Source organism: Gymnoscopelus microlampas (genome assembly GCF_963454915.1).
Source record: "Gymnoscopelus microlampas genome assembly, chromosome: 15".
Taxonomy (NCBI): domain Eukaryota; kingdom Metazoa; phylum Chordata; class Actinopteri; order Myctophiformes; family Myctophidae; genus Gymnoscopelus; species Gymnoscopelus microlampas.
Genome location: NC_139952.1, coordinates 11,988,042 through 12,005,197, shown reverse-complemented (window position 1 = coordinate 12,005,197; position 17,156 = coordinate 11,988,042). Strand labels below are relative to the sequence as shown.

Genomic DNA, 17,156 nt, shown 5'->3' with positions numbered 1-17,156 from the left:
GGGAAGGGTTTCTACCCCGGATTTGAATCTGGTTTCCTGCTTAAGTGCAGACATTTTTACCATTGAGCTAATAGAGCCGGCCTGCTTGCTCGTGGGATAAATTGAATCTTGACCATCAGGTCAAAATTGGTGTCCGATCCTGTGTCTAGGTGAGACATGACCTTTGACACGATCTAAATGTCTCAATAGAAGAGCAGGGAGACTAAATACAACCAACCCAATTGTTTAAGTTATATTGTATTAACATTCTCCACCGTACAGACTGGACAAAATTACATTTTATTCATAAAAAAAAGCTACATAGTGAGGCTTTAACACAAAGCGTTCAGGTGGCTCAGCGGTACCTCCTGCCCACCACTGTGGAGTGTAGGGGTTCAAATTCAACCATGGTGCATCCGGCTTGCAGAGCATCTATCTGATACAAACACAATTGGCCATGTTCAGGCGAGGGTGACTGATATTTGTCATTGCACATAACTCCTACAGGCTGGGACGGCACCTGTCAGCGGGGAATGTTGAACGGGATGAGTAGTACGGAGGTGGTACTGCCTCTCGGTGGGGGCTCCTCACTGGCAGGTGAGCCACTAGGCTACATCAGCAGTGGCAAGCAGTGGGAGGAATTGATTGGCTTAATGACTTATTCGGAAGGAAAAAGGGGTTAAAAAAAACTATTGGCTATTCCAAATTTTGAAGAAAAAAGTAAAACAACAAAAGGTGGGGAAAAAAACATTACACGGTATAGTGCTTGTGAAACAGGTGAGTTTTTATCAGCTTTTTGAAGGAATCAACTGACTGTCCAAGAGCGGGGGTTATACGCCTACGAAGTTAGCATGATATCTCAAGCTGTTATGACTTGCATATCGTCGCTGTCGGGTGGAAACCTCATATGTCCAAAATCTTTTCAGGATTCAAATTCAAAAGTAGCAGATACACAAGCTCAAAACGCAAGCTTGTAGATCTGCTACTTTTGGTGCTTTTGTGTGACACTGTAGTATGATCCAGTACGAAAAAAACACAAAAAGTTATGATATGGAGATAGGAGGTTTCTGCCCGACAACAATGATACGCACACAACTGGGTGGAAAGGTTTGTCCAAGGACTGTCATAAATGTCCTGAAGGGAGACACCCCCCCCCCCCCCCCACACACACACACACACACACACACACACACACACACACTGACCCACCCTAATCCCCTTCAGTCATGACCAATTCTATTGCAACCTTGTTCTTAGGCCTACCCAATAATTACTGTGACCAACACGGTAACAAGCACCGCTTCATTGTGCTGTTCTCTTAGTTACCTTGTGCTTACTCTATAGGGAGCAAGAGGTGTAAGCACCCATTACTTATTGCTTTGTTACCATGTACCATTATTATACCCCATAATTATTTCATAAGTACACCCGTAATTACAAAAGAATTACGCCACAATTGGCAGGCTGCAATGTAAAGCATTATGCAGAGTTTATGTAGAAGCGTCTGTAGGTTGCATTTATTTTGCTTCTATTGTAGTTTAACTTATTTCTCACTGCTGCAACAAGCCAATTTCCACCCAGGGATTAATACAGTTTTATTTTGTTTGTAATATTATCATTACTTTATAATATGATTTGTATAACCCCAAAGCAACAGCAAGTTTTGTCTTCATAACTCATGTTATATTATGAGTTTCTGGGAACAGTGTGTCAGTCTGTGACATAACCAGAAACAGAGATGGCATTTTCAAACTCCACAAAAATATTTTTGAATAGAAACAAATGTTATTCTAAATGTCCAACAGCCGCCACACACTGCCTCTCACTTCATACAATACCTTAACTCTGTAGTGCTCTCAAGTGGTCATGTCGCAGTACTACATTTCATTTTGCAAAGTCAGACAATCACACAGAATTACCGCAGCCAATTTTATTTGTACAACCCTTGTGTAGAAGTGCTTAAAATGCCGGGCTTAACAAGCCCAGCCCGCTATTAAATATAGAAAACAAAACAATGTCTGTGGCATGACAGAAAAGCAGAAAGAATAGAGATAGAACACAAACCAAACAAATCACAATTATCAGGCAACCTGAAAACCCTCAGACGAGCCCAGAGCACGTTAAGCTTTCAACACAGAAAGCATTTGAATTCAGTGGTCCATTAACATAATGATGATTACGATGACCAAAACATTACAAACCTCCATGTTGGAAGAGGCAACACTTCTCTCAACATTTGAAGACAATCGAGAGGCTATTGTTCATTTATAAACAAAAAGGCTGTTTTCAATGACAGTTTCAATGATATTTTTTTGAATGACTGAGTTAAGTAATCCATGCAAATACTTTTGAACACTGTGGTGCCATTGCATATGAGTGAGAACCCCTGCATACAAGGATTTTGAACAGGCTAATAACCAGTAAAAGCGTCAGGAAAGTCTTAGCCTGGCAAACCATCCCGGTCGCGGGAATTCACATTATCATGTGTCTTTGCCAGGATCTGTCTTCTTCATTATTATGTTGTATTGTTCCTGTTATCCTTGTACTTTTATTGTATAGTATTGTTCCTATTGTTTCCTGTCTGCCCTAGTGTTTGCTACCTGTCTTGTCTCTCCTCCCTGTGATTACTTGTTTCTCCACCTGTGTCCTGTTAGTCTCCCAGCCAATCCCTGTGTTGATTGTAGTTATGTTTCACCTGTGTCTTGTTAGTCTGTGTCTATTTAAACCTCCCTGTATTCAGTGTTCCCTTGTCAGATTATAGTTAATGTCATGGTGTGTCCTGCCCTTGTATGTCCTGCTTTACTGTCAGTTTGTATCCTGAGTTTATTAATAAATCTTCATTGAACCTTCTCTGCCTGCCTGGTTCTGCACTTGGGTCCAAACACTTGTCTCACATCGTGACAGTCTTCTGCAGACCGGTCTGGTTTTAAGCGCTGGGTGGGCGTTTTGTAGAAACCAAAACGTGGAAGAGCCAATCAGCGTGTGTCAGTCACAGGGCCGGAGGGCCTTGAGCGCAGACATCTGATTGGCTCTTCCACTTTTTAGTTTCTGCAAAACACCCATCACCCACCCAGAACTTGGGGCCAAATGATGATGTGAATCCCCGCGACCTGGGTATTCTATGGATATGATCTAAACTGGTTTAACCCAGCCCAGTCTCACCTAACCCACATGCTTAAATAATAACACCAGCAAAGCCTTTTCGTCGGGGCTCATAAATCCCTCCCTTAGCCAGCAGCCCCCCTGACTCATGTTTCAACCTGTCAATTGTGAGCCGATCTGTTCTCTCGCTAGCTAGTGGTGAACTGAGCGTATATCCCCCAGTGATCACTGGTGAAGCGGTCACAGTCCAACCTCTCTCGGCCAATCAGAGCCATGTTGCAGGGGGCCGGCCGCGGGACCCCGTCCCCGGTAGCAGGTCGGAGGTATATGCGGTCGAAGCGGAGCATGCTGGTGTAACGTGCATCCTTGTTGTCGTTGGCCCTGGTGTCCCAGGTGTAACGGCAGTGCTCCCGACTGCCCAACTTCTCCCATATGTCACACACGCCGGGTGGCAGCCCCACCATGGCCATCTGGGATGGAAACATAACGAGGGTATTATTAGAGGTGAGCTATGAATGGCCCGAAGGACTCCGTGGGCGAGGTTTAATTAATAACTCCATGTAACTGATCAAGATGCACAGCATGTATTATGCTTAGATGGCTTCACTATTGCTATATTGTTATTTCAGTTAAACTGCCATCCTAAAATGACATATCGGTCAACTGTGTGAAAGAATAATTCTGGAATTATGGTGAAATAACTCCTTCACTGTGTTCAATATGACTACAACTCCCAGGAACATTAACAAGTATATCATCTCTGTCGGGTAGAAACCTCATATGTCCAAAACTGTTACTTTTCAGGATTCAAATAAAAAAATATCAAAAGTAGCAGATCTACAAGCGCAAAGCGCGTCACTTCACGCCGTGTTTCGAGCTTGTGGATCTGCTTTTGATGCTTTTGTGTGACGCTGTAGTATGATCACGTAGTAGTAAATCTTTATTTCGGTCCATTTAAAAGAGCAAATGTACATACACACATTTGAGTCTACGAATGCTAGTGGCACCGAAAAGGTGTAGGCTGAAGCCGAGGCTTATTTTGCCTACCCTTTTTTAATTAAAATGTAGTAACACATCATCACATCCTTTTCAAACACATCAAGTAGGGCATTATAATTTACAAAAATGGAGATAATAGGTTGCTGTCCGACAGAAACGATATCTGAAAAGCCAGCTGCGTGTAGTAATAATAGGAATAATAATTAGCTGCCATAGAGGTCAAACATTTGCCTGGCAAATACCTGGCAATTCCTGGCAACACAACAGTGCCATACGTTCACACTGTCAGCTACAAAAAATACAAAGTGACAGCATAACTGCGTCACTGTTGAAGTGTTGATCAATGCGCCAAACCCGTCCGACAAGCGAGAAAAATACAAAGGATATATATAATGTTTTTCCCCCTGTAACAAAGAGGTCCTCCGTTACTGATAATTGGCACTAATTTGCACTTTACTCTTTTGCACAGTATATTTGCACAAGGATATTGGATCATAAGAGGAATGTGCAATATGTTTTAGTGCAATATAATTTGGCAATATATATGGGATGTTAGATTGTGATTTTAATACTGCTTATGTCTGTCTGTTCCAGGGTGTTCGGGCAAAAGAGTCACCAGGGTGCCCGAGCACCATATATGGGTGGACTGGACCACAGAGAGAGAGGGGGGTTTTGTGTTATATATTGGAAGCTGCTAATAATGTGATAATGTTTGTTTTGCCATAGGGTACTTAAAGGAGACACACCATGAATTTCACTTTTCTTTATTTTTTCTTTATTTTTTGGGCTCCCCAGTGTCTCTTGTACCCCAAAAAATATTTTTTTTTAACATTCAGTCATTCATTCTCATTTCAGAGATTTTCAGAATGGGCGTGTCTGAACAGGCCATCTCAGAATGGCAGGTTTGCTTACATCACCAAACTTTCTGCCCATGTATTTTGACAGACAGAATTGCTCCAGAATTGCTCAGTAGCACCCCTCTGCCCAACAGGACGTTTTGGTATTGCAGCTGAAAGTGCTTTATAAGCCTGAGAGAATTGACTTGGGATGAGTATATCTGAGTGTTGATTTAGGCTCAAACCTTTTGAAAATGGTTTGAGGGACATACACCATATGATATTAAATATATATATTTTTTTTTTTATTCATGGTGTGTCTCCTTTAAGTTATATGTTTTTTGCCAGGGTTATTGATTCAGATGTTTTAATGGAAGGTGTGGTTTAGATTTGTTGCATGTTTGGAGTAACCTGCAACATGGTTGAACCCACACTGATTGACTCACACTGATTGGCTCAGCTGAGTATAAAACGCTGCCAGAAACAAACATACTCAGTTTTAGTTGTAGGACAAGGACATGGTGGAGCTGCCGACCACCATGCCACCTTCCGCTGCTGATGCCCTTAACCTGTACACTTTGGATGAATAAAAGCACTTTGGTTGCAATTTACAGCTGACTCTGTGCTGTTTCCAGCCGCTTATTGGGCCAGTCCTTTACACCCCCCATTACAAGCAGGAATTGCGTTAAGAGCGAAGGTGAGTGGAAATGGTTAAATAACACTTGCTCGTTTTGTAGCTGCAGTGAAAGCCAGCTCAACTTGGATTGTAGCTTTGTAGATTCTGTAGCAGCTGCAAACGTCAAGCGTTGCTTTGTATCTTCATGTAGCTTGCTTCCATTAAAAAAATGAATGGTAGCCTCTAGCTTAGTAGCTGCCAGTGTGAACGGTGCCTCAGGCTTGGCCGGGCGCTTCAACGAACAGGATTGCCAGTGTTGTTCACTGATTGGAAGACATGGAATGATGTCCTTGCTGCATTAGCAACCCCTCCTGGTTGATCTGACAGGAGGGGTTGCGAATTGCCGGTGAAGAAAGAAACTACTACTAGACTAAGGCCTGACCTCCTTGTCTCTGAGGTTGGTGTCCCCTCCAAACAGCACTGTGACGTTATCGGGCGCCTCGGTCATTCTCTGCAGAACCAGTCTGAGCTGGTTCATTCTCTCTGCGGCGCTGGGCTTGCAGCTCTCAAAGTGGGACGTCATCAGACACAGATCCAGGCCTCTGAATTGCACCTGTGGTTACCAGAAAAAGCAAACGCACACTGGTCAGTTCGAGATCCAATGCATAAACGTTGACCTTTTCCACCTGTCTTCCTTTGAATTCACAACACAACTGTATTCAGTTTGTTTATGTGGCTTTGTATCTGTCAAATGATTAAAAAAAATTATCAAACTGATTAATTAAAAAGGTTTTCCATGTGGAAGTCTGGTACTCTGCACAATTAATTGTTTTCAATTAGGGTGACCAGGTCTCCCACTGCATGTAGGACTGCAGAGCATCTTCATCTCTTGTCTGGTTTTCAACAGTCAAACCACTGCAGGGCAATTTTCTCAAATCTGTCTTTTATCCAATGACAGTGAAGGAATCAGTCATCATCATGGGGTTGTGTTTGATGTCAACCAAACTGTGCACACGTGACGTGGGTCAAGTGCAGGTTAACCTGTTACCGTCTTTATTGCCTACGCTACGCCCACCGGGGATGTCATTTTAAGAGGATAGAAACTACCACAAAGAAAATTAAGTGCAGCTACAACAAAAAGCCAGTGTAAGGTCATTCTCAGGAAATGTTGTTTTTGCTATATTTTGCGGGTTTATTTTGCTTTTGGAACAAAATGTGTCCCACTTGCCCTTCAGTGTTGTTGTGGTGGGTTTTAGACCATCGGTCTCAGCTGTACCCGTTCAGCTGATGCGATCACACATCAACTGTGGCCCTGATAGGGCTGAGGGAGCATAGGGCTGAGGGAACTTGAGTACGCTCCCCTACTGATAAGACACTGACGTTTTAAACTGGAGGCCAAATACTTGGTTCTCAAAACAGCGGTTCTCAACCTCTTCTGGTTTTGTGAAAATCATGCAAGTGTTCGTGGTCCACCCATCTGACCACTTAACACGGCAGCCTTTTTTTGCTTTACAGAATCACTGTGTTTGTCTGGGTTGAGACAAACGTGTTATTAATATAGCACTGATATGAGAACCGACAAAAGCAGAGCATCAAGGCAAATGTTATTTGTGACAATATGCCAGTGGCTTAAGGAGGGCAGTAGAGTGGCCGCTTGGGAACGATCCCGGGCTCCCCCAGAGTTAGTGTCGAAATGTGGTATTAAACTTGCATGGTTTCATCTGCCGTCGGTGTGTGAATGCAAAGCTCTTTGGCTAAAGCTATATAAATGCACCATTTACCAATGTTTTAACATTCTATAACAAAGCTGTGTCTTCTGACATAAGGTGATGACTGAGACAATTATTACCAAAGTATTTTTCATAACTGCATAATCACCTGAGCTACCAGCAGGTTCCTCATCATCTTGCTGTTAGGGTACGCGACAGTGTTTCTCTCCAGCAGCTTGACCCGGGATTTCTTCAACATAATCCCAGTGAAGTAGTTCTCCTCTATGGAATCAGATCACTGCAATTACTCCTAACTTAAAACAAAGGTTTCAAAGGCTTGACAAATTATTTCCAAGACTGAAAACTCGCTTTGAAAAAAGTTTAGCATCTCTGAAAAAGGTTTTGAATCTCAAAATACAGTTTTGATAGGCATATGACCTATCAGGCAAACTCCTATCTCCATATTCTGCAGGAATATGCATTTTGGCACTGTTCTCCCAGGGTATTATTTTGTTTTCCATATTTGAAACCTTGCAAATGGTGATCGTTTTTGAAACTTGCAACTTTATTGTTGAAATCATCCTTTTCAATGGTTAAACTTTATTTTGAAACTGTGATTCAGTGTCACACACAGCAGCACAGGCAGCGTTCTCCCCAAATCTCAGAAAAAGCCTTCTGTTCCGAAACTCTGCAGTGAGGAGGGGGAGCGGGACAGTCTAATCACATTTTGTATTTGCTGGGTTGGGTGGGCCAACAGCGTTCGGCCAATGACTGACGCGCACAGGGGATTGGCAGACTGCTGTTACATAATAAATATTGTCTTATTGCTTGTATAAAAAAATACTGTCGGCCATTTGGAAATAGCCGATCTACAAGCTCACAATGCGACGCATTGTGAGCTTGTAGATCTGCTATTTTCAAAAGATTGTTATACATTTGAAAACTTGAAAACTGCAGAATGAGTACTTTGAGTACATTTTGATACCAATACTTTTGTACTTTTACTCAGTACATTTTGAATTCCAGACTTTCACTTGTAACAGAATATTTCTACATTGCAGTATTGATACTTTTACTTAAGTAAAAAAAATGTAGTACTTTTTCCACCACTGCTGTACAAAAGATTTAACAATAAATAAATCTTGACAATTATGGTAGTCTATATTATGTTCTTTGAGATGATGCTGTAATGTACTGAGTCTGTGGGTCCTGACGTTTATGGGACTGTCTATCTCAACAGTAGCCTACTGTGGGATAAAGTCCATATAATTAACTGCTCATCTTAAATCGGTTTCTTTTCTCTTTTGAATTGTTTTTAATACACCCTAAAAGTTCAGAAACCTTTGAACTTTTAAGCAACATCAAAGGTTATTCTGTATCCGCATGGTTCAAAATGTATTAAAAATAGCTGATCTACAAGCTCACAATGCGTCGCATCGCCACGTGTTCCAATGGATCCAATGTAGTTATTATTTTGTCACAAGCTCATATTAATACTTCTCATTGGTTGAATATTTATAAAATCCACAGACACACTTAACCACTTTCACACACAAAAATAGCAGCTCTACAAGCTCACACCGTGTTGCAACGCTGTGCGTTGTGATCTTGCATGTTGGCTATTTGTGCTACCTTTGTGTGACACTAGTATTGCGATAAACATTAATTTACGGGAGGGGAGGGGGAAACATAAGAATAATTGACATATGGACATATGAGGTTTCTGCCAACAGCAATGATTATATTCTGACCTGGAATGGGGATGGACCTCAGACTGTGTTCCTTATGAAGCCCAGTGGACTGACAGCCAGAGCACAGGTCATAGTCATCACACACTGTACACTCATACCTGGTCCCGAAAATATCTCCCTCACAGCCGTCACAAACCACATCCTGGTGCAGCATGCAAGGATCTGGCAAACAAAACAAGAGAAATGTATCAGTATGAATTTAGCATAAAACTAGAAAAAGTGCTCCTCGCAGCAGGTCTCCACCAGGCCAGGTAGCTAAAATGGACCTCATGGTGGCGCTATACCAGGACAATCTGAATACTTTTGAATGGAGGTTCTTCCTTGGCCTACTGGGCGTGTGTGTTCAAATTTTCTCACTTTTGGGTCCAGCATTGCTTGTGGCATTATGCACCTGATTCGGATGCTATCAATGCAAACGTGCCCCTCCTGAAAACTTTGTCAGGTTTTCAATTCCATTTTGTTTGACTATGATTGGCTTTCAGATACATCTTGATAACATGACTTAAGGGATAATGTGTACCAATTTGGGTGAGGTTTGGACAAAATTGGTAGGAGTAGCAACAAAATATGTCTGTGTTATGCAACGAAAACGCAACATGGTGGAAAACTTGTCAGGAGGAAATTTGGGGAGTTCCTTAACTTTCTCATTGCCACACAACGAGATATCCCGAGTTTAAATTATTATCATTATTATTATTATTATTTTGGAAAAAAATGTTCAGAACCCAAGATATCATTATCTGAAGATTTTCAGCTCCATTTTCAGCTCCATCAACTGTTCAACTTATAACTGAAAAAGGCTGTATCTCGCTTCCTAAGCACTTTTTTTTTACTTTGAAAAAACAAAAAAAAATTGCTGGCACAGTATGAACATATTTCTTTATTTCATTGGCACTGAGAGAGTTAATAATCCAAGAAATCCAAGTGTAAAGAATTTTGATTGTATGACGGTTCAAGAGTTATAGGCCAAAACGTGAATCGTCCTGTTATAGAGCCACCATGAGGCCAAAATTAAAAAAATCTTCCTTGGCCTAGTGGGAATGTGAGAGCAAAATGTCACGCCAATCAAACGCTGCGTTCATGATTTGAGGCATTTTGCTAAAAAACAATCAAGTCTTCATTTAACTCTGAGAGAGTATAAATGGAACCAAATGAACCCTTACAGGTCCATTTGGTTCCATTTGTACTCTCTGAGTTAAATGAACACTTGAACGCTTGATATCGCAAACTAGGAGTCCTTGGCCCCATCAGAAATCACATACTAACATACTATTTTAGTATGCCAAATAACTTTTTAGTATATCCGAGCAGCAACAGTACTAAATAAGAAGTGAGATGCATGCTAAATTCAGGCCTTCTTCTACTGCCTACTGCTTAGAAGATACTAAACAGTAGGCTGAAAATAGCATAATGTGCAGTACGTAGTACGTTAGTATGTGATTTTGGACGCAACCCTTGAAATGAAAAGAGTCTAGTACAACACAATAGGATGAATGGAGGTCAGGAGATAATGCACAGATAACAGAACACTAGATGCACTACAGACATGACCTACAAGTAGACTAGTGTTTCTGGCAGGACTGTTGGTACTGTTGGCATTTTAGCAGGAAGTTATTTTCCTTCACCTGGTGTCTTTGTGATTCTGTCTAAATTGGGGACTCGGACACCAGGTGAAAGCAAACAAGTACCTGGTAAAATAGAGAACCAGCTCTACAACAATGCCATGCAATACCGAATCATTCCATAATGAGAACTGTTTATAAGCAGGTCAATAGTGTCAGTCACTAGGTCTGTCTTCTCCTAAAGAAATAGGAATTTCCAATGGATCAATGAAGTTATTATTTAGTCAAAAGCTTGTTAATTCTTGTCATTGGTTTAATATTTATAAAACCCACAGATAGACTTAGACACTTTCACTATCACTTTCATTATTTTTTTAGCAGCTGATCTACAAGCTCACAACGTGTTGCATTGCAATGCATTTCTCAGTATTATAGATCAGTTATTTTCACTATTTTTGCGTGACTCTTGTACGGCAAGTAGAGCATTAACTTTCAATGATAATGATAATAAGTTGAAATATTGAGATGCACGTTTTCTGCCCAACAACACAATGTGGAAGGTGTCCACAACCCTGTCAGAACATCAGGCGACTCGCTTGCGGGTCCCGACCCGCTGTTCGAGAAACGGTGTTCTTTTGTTACCTAGGACGAGCAGGTAGTTGACAGCTTTTTTCTTCAGGTACATGACGTAGGGTAGAATGAGCTCTTGAAGGAACACCACGTCAGGAACATATCTAGAGAGAAACCACATCACACTTATATACTTCAAAAACCTATCAAAACCAACTCATTTTATTTTACACTTATGTACCTGCACACAAGACATAACAGTAAAGAAACTTGAAGAGTTCAAAGTCAAGACTTACTCAGCTAGATAGGAACAGAAGCCTTTGGCGCGCTCCATCAGGCATTCCAAGTCAAGTCCATCCACATTCCAGGAGATCAGAGACAGTCTGTCATCTTCTTTCTCTGGAGACTTCTGCTTAGCTTCTGTTTTGCTGGTTCCACTGGAGGAGGCTGGTTCCTCCTTTGTTAGATCAATGCTGGATAATCAAACATATCAAAGTAAATTAGTGCCTCTCAAACATTTTAATTTCAAGTTTGGCGGCATGACGCGTTGCGAGCTTGTACATCTGATCTTTTTGTACAATGAAGTATAAATGAGGCTAATGGCCATGGGGTTTAGTCCAGTCAGATCGCAGCTCATTTGTTAACAGCCTCTCAGAGCCAATGGAGGACTCTGCTAATTCATCCACCATTGGTGGGTCCTGCATACATTAGTTAACCATTTATTGGTCAGTATTTGAGACCTTTTTGATGAGAGTTGATCACTGTTATTGACCTTGAACATTCAACTTTCTCACCCAACAAGTAGGGGATTGCCTGGGTATCACCCTTTTCTTTTCTTGTGTCTTTGAAAATTATATGTGGTCAAGAAGTGAAGCTCTGTAACCACTCCTTGACTGCAGTGACAGTACAGTCTGTCCTGGGCAGCTAGGTCTTTCTGGGCTTTCTCGATGTCCAGGCTGTGTGCTCTGTATCTGTACATTGTTAAGCTTTTGCTTCGTTTATTAGTCACCGTGGTAAAATATTCTGCCATGGTGTACTGTCTATTTAGAGCCAGTGAGCATTCAAGTTTACTATGTTTTTTGTTTTTGTTTTTTACAATGGGTTTTTGTTGTTTTGATCAAATGGGGTTCATCATTGTATTTTTGTTGAAGGATCATTTGGTTGGGTTTAATTTGTTAAGAAATAATATCAGTGTCCCGAGTATTAGTAGTGTTACAATAATGAGGAGGCTGGTTCCTCCTTTGTTAGATCAATGCTGGATAATCAAACATATCAAAGTAAATTAGTGCCTCTCAAACATTTTAATTTCAAGTTTGGCGGCATGACGCGTTGCGAGCTTGTACATCTGATCTTTTTGTACAATGAAGTATAAATGAGGCTAATGGCCATGGGGTTTAGTCCAGTCAGATCGCAGCTCATTTGTTAACAGCCTCTCAGAGCCAATGGAGGACTCTGCTAATTCATCCACCATTGGTGGGTCCTGCATACATTAGTTAACCATTTATTGGTCAGTATTTGAGACCTTTTTGATGAGAGTTGATCACTGTTATTGACCTTGAACATTCAACTTTCTCACCCAACAAGTAGGGGATTGCCTGGGTATCACCCTTTTCTTTTCTTGTGTCTTTGAAAATTATATGTGGTCAAGAAGTGAAGCTCTGTAACCACTCCTTGACTGCAGTGACAGTACAGTCTGTCCTGGGCAGCTAGGTCTTTCTGGGCTTTCTCGATGTCCAGGCTGTGTGCTCTGTATCTGTACATTGTTAAGCTTTTGCTTCGTTTATTAGTCACCGTGGTAAAATATTCTGCCATGGTGTACTGTCTATTTAGAGCCAGTGAGCATTCAAGTTTACTATGTTTTTTGTTTTTGTTTTTTACAATGGGTTTTTGTTGTTTTGATCAAATGGGGTTCATCATTGTATTTTTGTTGAAGGATCATTTGGTTGGGTTTAATTTGTTAAGAAATAATATCAGTGTCCCGAGTATTAGTAGTGTTAGGAGAGTCTCATGCTAGTCTGTTGAGCATCAGGAACAGGACTATATTCTTTGTTGATCTTTTCGTTCTGACTCTATAATATGTTTACTGACTATGTTACTGACTAAGGTGCTAGCTAAGATAATGGCTATGGTGCTGACTGTGTTAATGACTATGGTGCTGACTATGTTACTGACTATGGTAAAAGCAAAGTTTGTTGTTTACCCAGGGTGTCGGACTAAGTACGAAACTTGTTTACAGCCGGACCCTGCATGGAAGCCTTGCTCAAGGGCTATTCAGCGGTGATTCATGATTGATGTGATGAATTGGGGAATCGAACTAGGGACCTTCCGGTATCAAGGCCGCCCCTCTAACCACTAGGCCACCGCTGCCATTTGTTGACTATGGTGCTGACTATGGTGTTGACTATGGTGCTGACTACATTAATGACTATGGTGCTGACTAGGTTAATGACTATGGTGCTGACTATGGTACTGACAATGTTAATGACTATGGTGCTGACTATGGTGCTGACAATGGTACTGACTATGTTTAATGACCATGGTACTGACTCTCGTTAATGACACGCACGCACGCACGCACGCACGCACGCACGCACGCGCACACACGCGCGTATGCACCCGCAAGCACGCACGCACGCACGAACGAACGCACGCACGAAAATATATAAAATAATAAATAATCTGTACATTGAAACTATACTATATAAGATGCCAGGTCAACAAATGAACCTGGCATCTGTTTAAATAACATAAAAATGTCATTTTAAACTGCATAAGCCTGCAAGGTTGTCAAGGCTAGGGCAAGTGCTACGGGTGATATATATATATATATGTACAAATATTACAATTTCCGCATCACTTTATTCAAGTTTTCTTGGCATTATGTTCCACTCACAGATACTGCCAAAAAATACAAATAGAAATAATGTCTCTTTTAATTTGAAATGAACAAAGTGAAAAATATTAACAAAATAAAAAAATATTTTGAGAACACTTTCATTTACTTAAAGTATACTATCAAATATTCCATTTTTGTGGTTAAACCATTTGACATTTCCAGGCGCATTCTGTAATTTTCATTGCAAAAAAAAGGTGCAAATGTCTATTCAAATGACATTAACATGACTACAAAATGTACATTTTAACAAACCTGATTCATGCCTTTAAAATGCAATTTTGTTTTTCAATAATGCTTTTCTGGTCGGTTATGTCTTGTGAGCATTAATAACAGAATCTCATACAGTATTTTTAAGCATCTTCCAAACTGCCACTAGGGGGCAGTAAATAATGATGTTCTCCCTCCAATGCCCCTCCCCTCGCTGTTGAGATGAGCGTCTGAGTTTCGTTTCTCCATAACATTAGCCAGACTGAACAACATCAACATTGGATGGAAGACAGTAATAATAACTAAACAATAACTTTTGTGTTTGCTCTGCACACCTCCACCACCTCGGTTCTAAGCCTTTAGGGCAGGGGTCTTCAACAGGGGGTCCGGGACCCCTAGGGGGTCCTCAGAGCTACTATAGGGGGTCCGCCAAATCCTTGTGTGATAGGATTTCGTTTTTTACATTAACCACTTGAACCCTAGAATTCCTTTTCTGAGGGGAACATTAGCCGAAAATAGCAGATCTACAAGCTCTCAACGCCTGGCGCTGCTAGGCGATGAGAGCTTGTAGATCGGCTATTTTTGGCAAAGAGGCTATAGGTGTAGAGGGGAAAAATAGCAGACTAAGTAAAAAAAAAAAGTAATCTGAAACACAATTTTATACAATGTAGAGTAGGGGGTCCCTGCTTCATCTCTCTCTCAGCTAGGGGGTCCTGGCCTGAACACGTTGAAGACCCCTGCTTTAGGGGAAGAACCAGCATAGACTTAAACTTTAATACATATCTAATCAGATTGTTAGGAGCCCATCATGGCACAAAGTAAATACTAGTTTTATTTACCATTCCACCTGCTTCTTTTCCGGAGATGTGTCCCTCTTGCTTTGGTGGCTGATGGTGTCTCTCTCGATTTCCTTCTCCATGTCAGCCTTGAATAATTAGGCTAATTCTGATTCATAAACAAGCTACTGAACTCAGTGAACTGTATGTTGCACGCTCTATGGTTGCACGTCGCTGCACTGGACTGACAGCTAACTACTAGCCTTAATTGGAGGAGTTCCATATCTGGTCCCATGACCTGTTAACTGAGTCTAGCCTGGGCAGCGCTCCTTTTCGGGTATATGATCCGGTCGGGAGCGGACCGGATCGCGACAAACCGGAAAGACGTCTCACCCCAAAATAGGTCCGTCCTATAAAATCCTTGATGCGGCGTAGTTTAGCTTATTTTTTTAAATATAAATGTGAGTGTACTTTCCGGATACTATTTAGCGTCTGTATTATCCGTATTATCCCACGGGGAAATTCTATTCCATTTAAATAGGGATTGGGGAACTAAAACAAAGCGGCACCGCAAAACCGGATCGCGACAATCCGGAAAGAGGATTCTTTTTTCTTTTTTTTTCAGTAGGCGTGGCCTAGACCGGATCATATGGGTCTTTAGTAACGCATACCAGGCTTTCCTCCGAGATGCGAGGTTAAACTGAGTCATACACCTATGACCACCAGTGGTGTAAAGTAACTAAGTACATTTACTCAAGTACTGTACTAAAGTACACTTTTGAGGAGTTTTTACTTTACTGGGGTATTTCCCATTTTCAATACTTTTACTTCTACTCCATTACATCTCAGAGGCAAATATTGTACTACTCCACTGCAATTATTTGACAGCTTTAGTTACTAGTTACTTTAAAGATTTAGATTATTATCACAAAACATACATTAACCACTCCAGCCCTATTATTTCGGCCATTCGAAAATAGCCGATCTACAAGCTCATATGCGACTTATTGTGAGCTTGTAGATCTACTATTTTCTAAATATTTGTATACATTTTGAAATTGTGAAATGGGACATTCTGCACAATGAGTACTTTTGCTTTTGGTATTTTAATACATTTTGATACCAATACTTTTGTACTTTTATTCAAGTACATTTTTAATTCCAGACTTTTACTTGTAACTGTCCGGTAGAGTATTTTTACGTTGCAGTAAAACATGTGAGTACTTTTTCCACCACTGAACCTATATAGTATTTCAGAATCAGAATGATTTTTATTGTCACATCACTCTTGACAGGTGTAAAGAAGTGAGTTAAATTTGTTTTGGGGTAAGGTCTAGTACATCATTCATTTCTTTTTGTGTACAGTTTAGACTTTAAATAGGCTACTGTTTCTCAATGTTTTATAATTAGGAATTTACTGATAAAAAGTAATTTGACTTAGTTAGATAAGCCTATTCCTGAAAACATAATGCTAAGGCTATAATGATATTGTAAACTACTTGCTGACCGTAAGCTAATATAACAACAGCTTTAATAATAATACGTCAGACTCTCTCATCTTTCTAGATATTAAAAAATGCTTTAAGTTACAAACAAAACAAGGGGTGCAAGAGTTAATCGAAATAATCTATTTAATGATTTTTTTTTTATAATAAAAAAACATTTTAACATTTTAAACAAGCTTATCATACTAATAACTGTGTAGTTAACATCTCTGACTGTATACCATCCTACTGTATGTTCAATGGCAACATTTACTTGAGTAAAAGTACAAAAGTATTGGTATCAAAATGTACTTAAAGTACCAAAAGTAATACTAAAATGATTGAAAATAGCAGATCTACAAGCTCACAACGCGTTTCATCGCGACACATTATGAGCTTGTAGATCGGCTAATAGCCTATGTATAAAATAGGGCTGAAATGGTTAATGAATGTTTTATAATATGATAATTTATATCCGAAAGGTAACTAGTAACTAACGTTTTCAAATAATTGTAGTGGAGTAAAAGTACAATGCACTGAGATGGGCAGAGCAGGCCTGTTTATGCAGATGTATTATAAGGACCTTTTATGTCTCTAATAAAGGAAGTAATTCCTTCCTTACCCTCAGGCTATTCAGATCAAGACAGGCATACAGGGAAATGAGCAATA

General features: G+C 40.5%; 1 protein-coding gene across 2 annotated transcripts; it reads right to left on the bottom strand.

Moving 5' to 3' along the window:
* Positions 1 to 1,894: 1,894 nt before the first annotated feature.
* Positions 1,895 to 15,271, bottom strand: LOC311061980 (tyrosyl-DNA phosphodiesterase 2-like). Of its 2 annotated transcripts, XM_084080723.1 has the most exons (7): positions 15,067 to 15,271; positions 11,421 to 11,597; positions 11,197 to 11,288; positions 8,993 to 9,154; positions 7,411 to 7,523; positions 5,975 to 6,145; positions 1,895 to 3,551 (listed from the first exon to the last, which is right to left on the bottom strand). In XM_084080723.1, exons 1-7 carry the CDS (start codon positions 15,144 to 15,146, stop codon positions 3,270 to 3,272), a joined length of 1,077 nt encoding a protein of 358 aa, XP_083936849.1. In that variant the 5' UTR covers positions 15,147 to 15,271; the 3' UTR covers positions 1,895 to 3,269. The 2 variants fall into 2 exon arrangements, with proteins under 2 accessions (XP_083936849.1, XP_083936850.1); XM_084080724.1 differs by lacking the exon at positions 5,975 to 6,145.
* Positions 15,272 to 17,156: the final 1,885 nt, after the last annotated feature.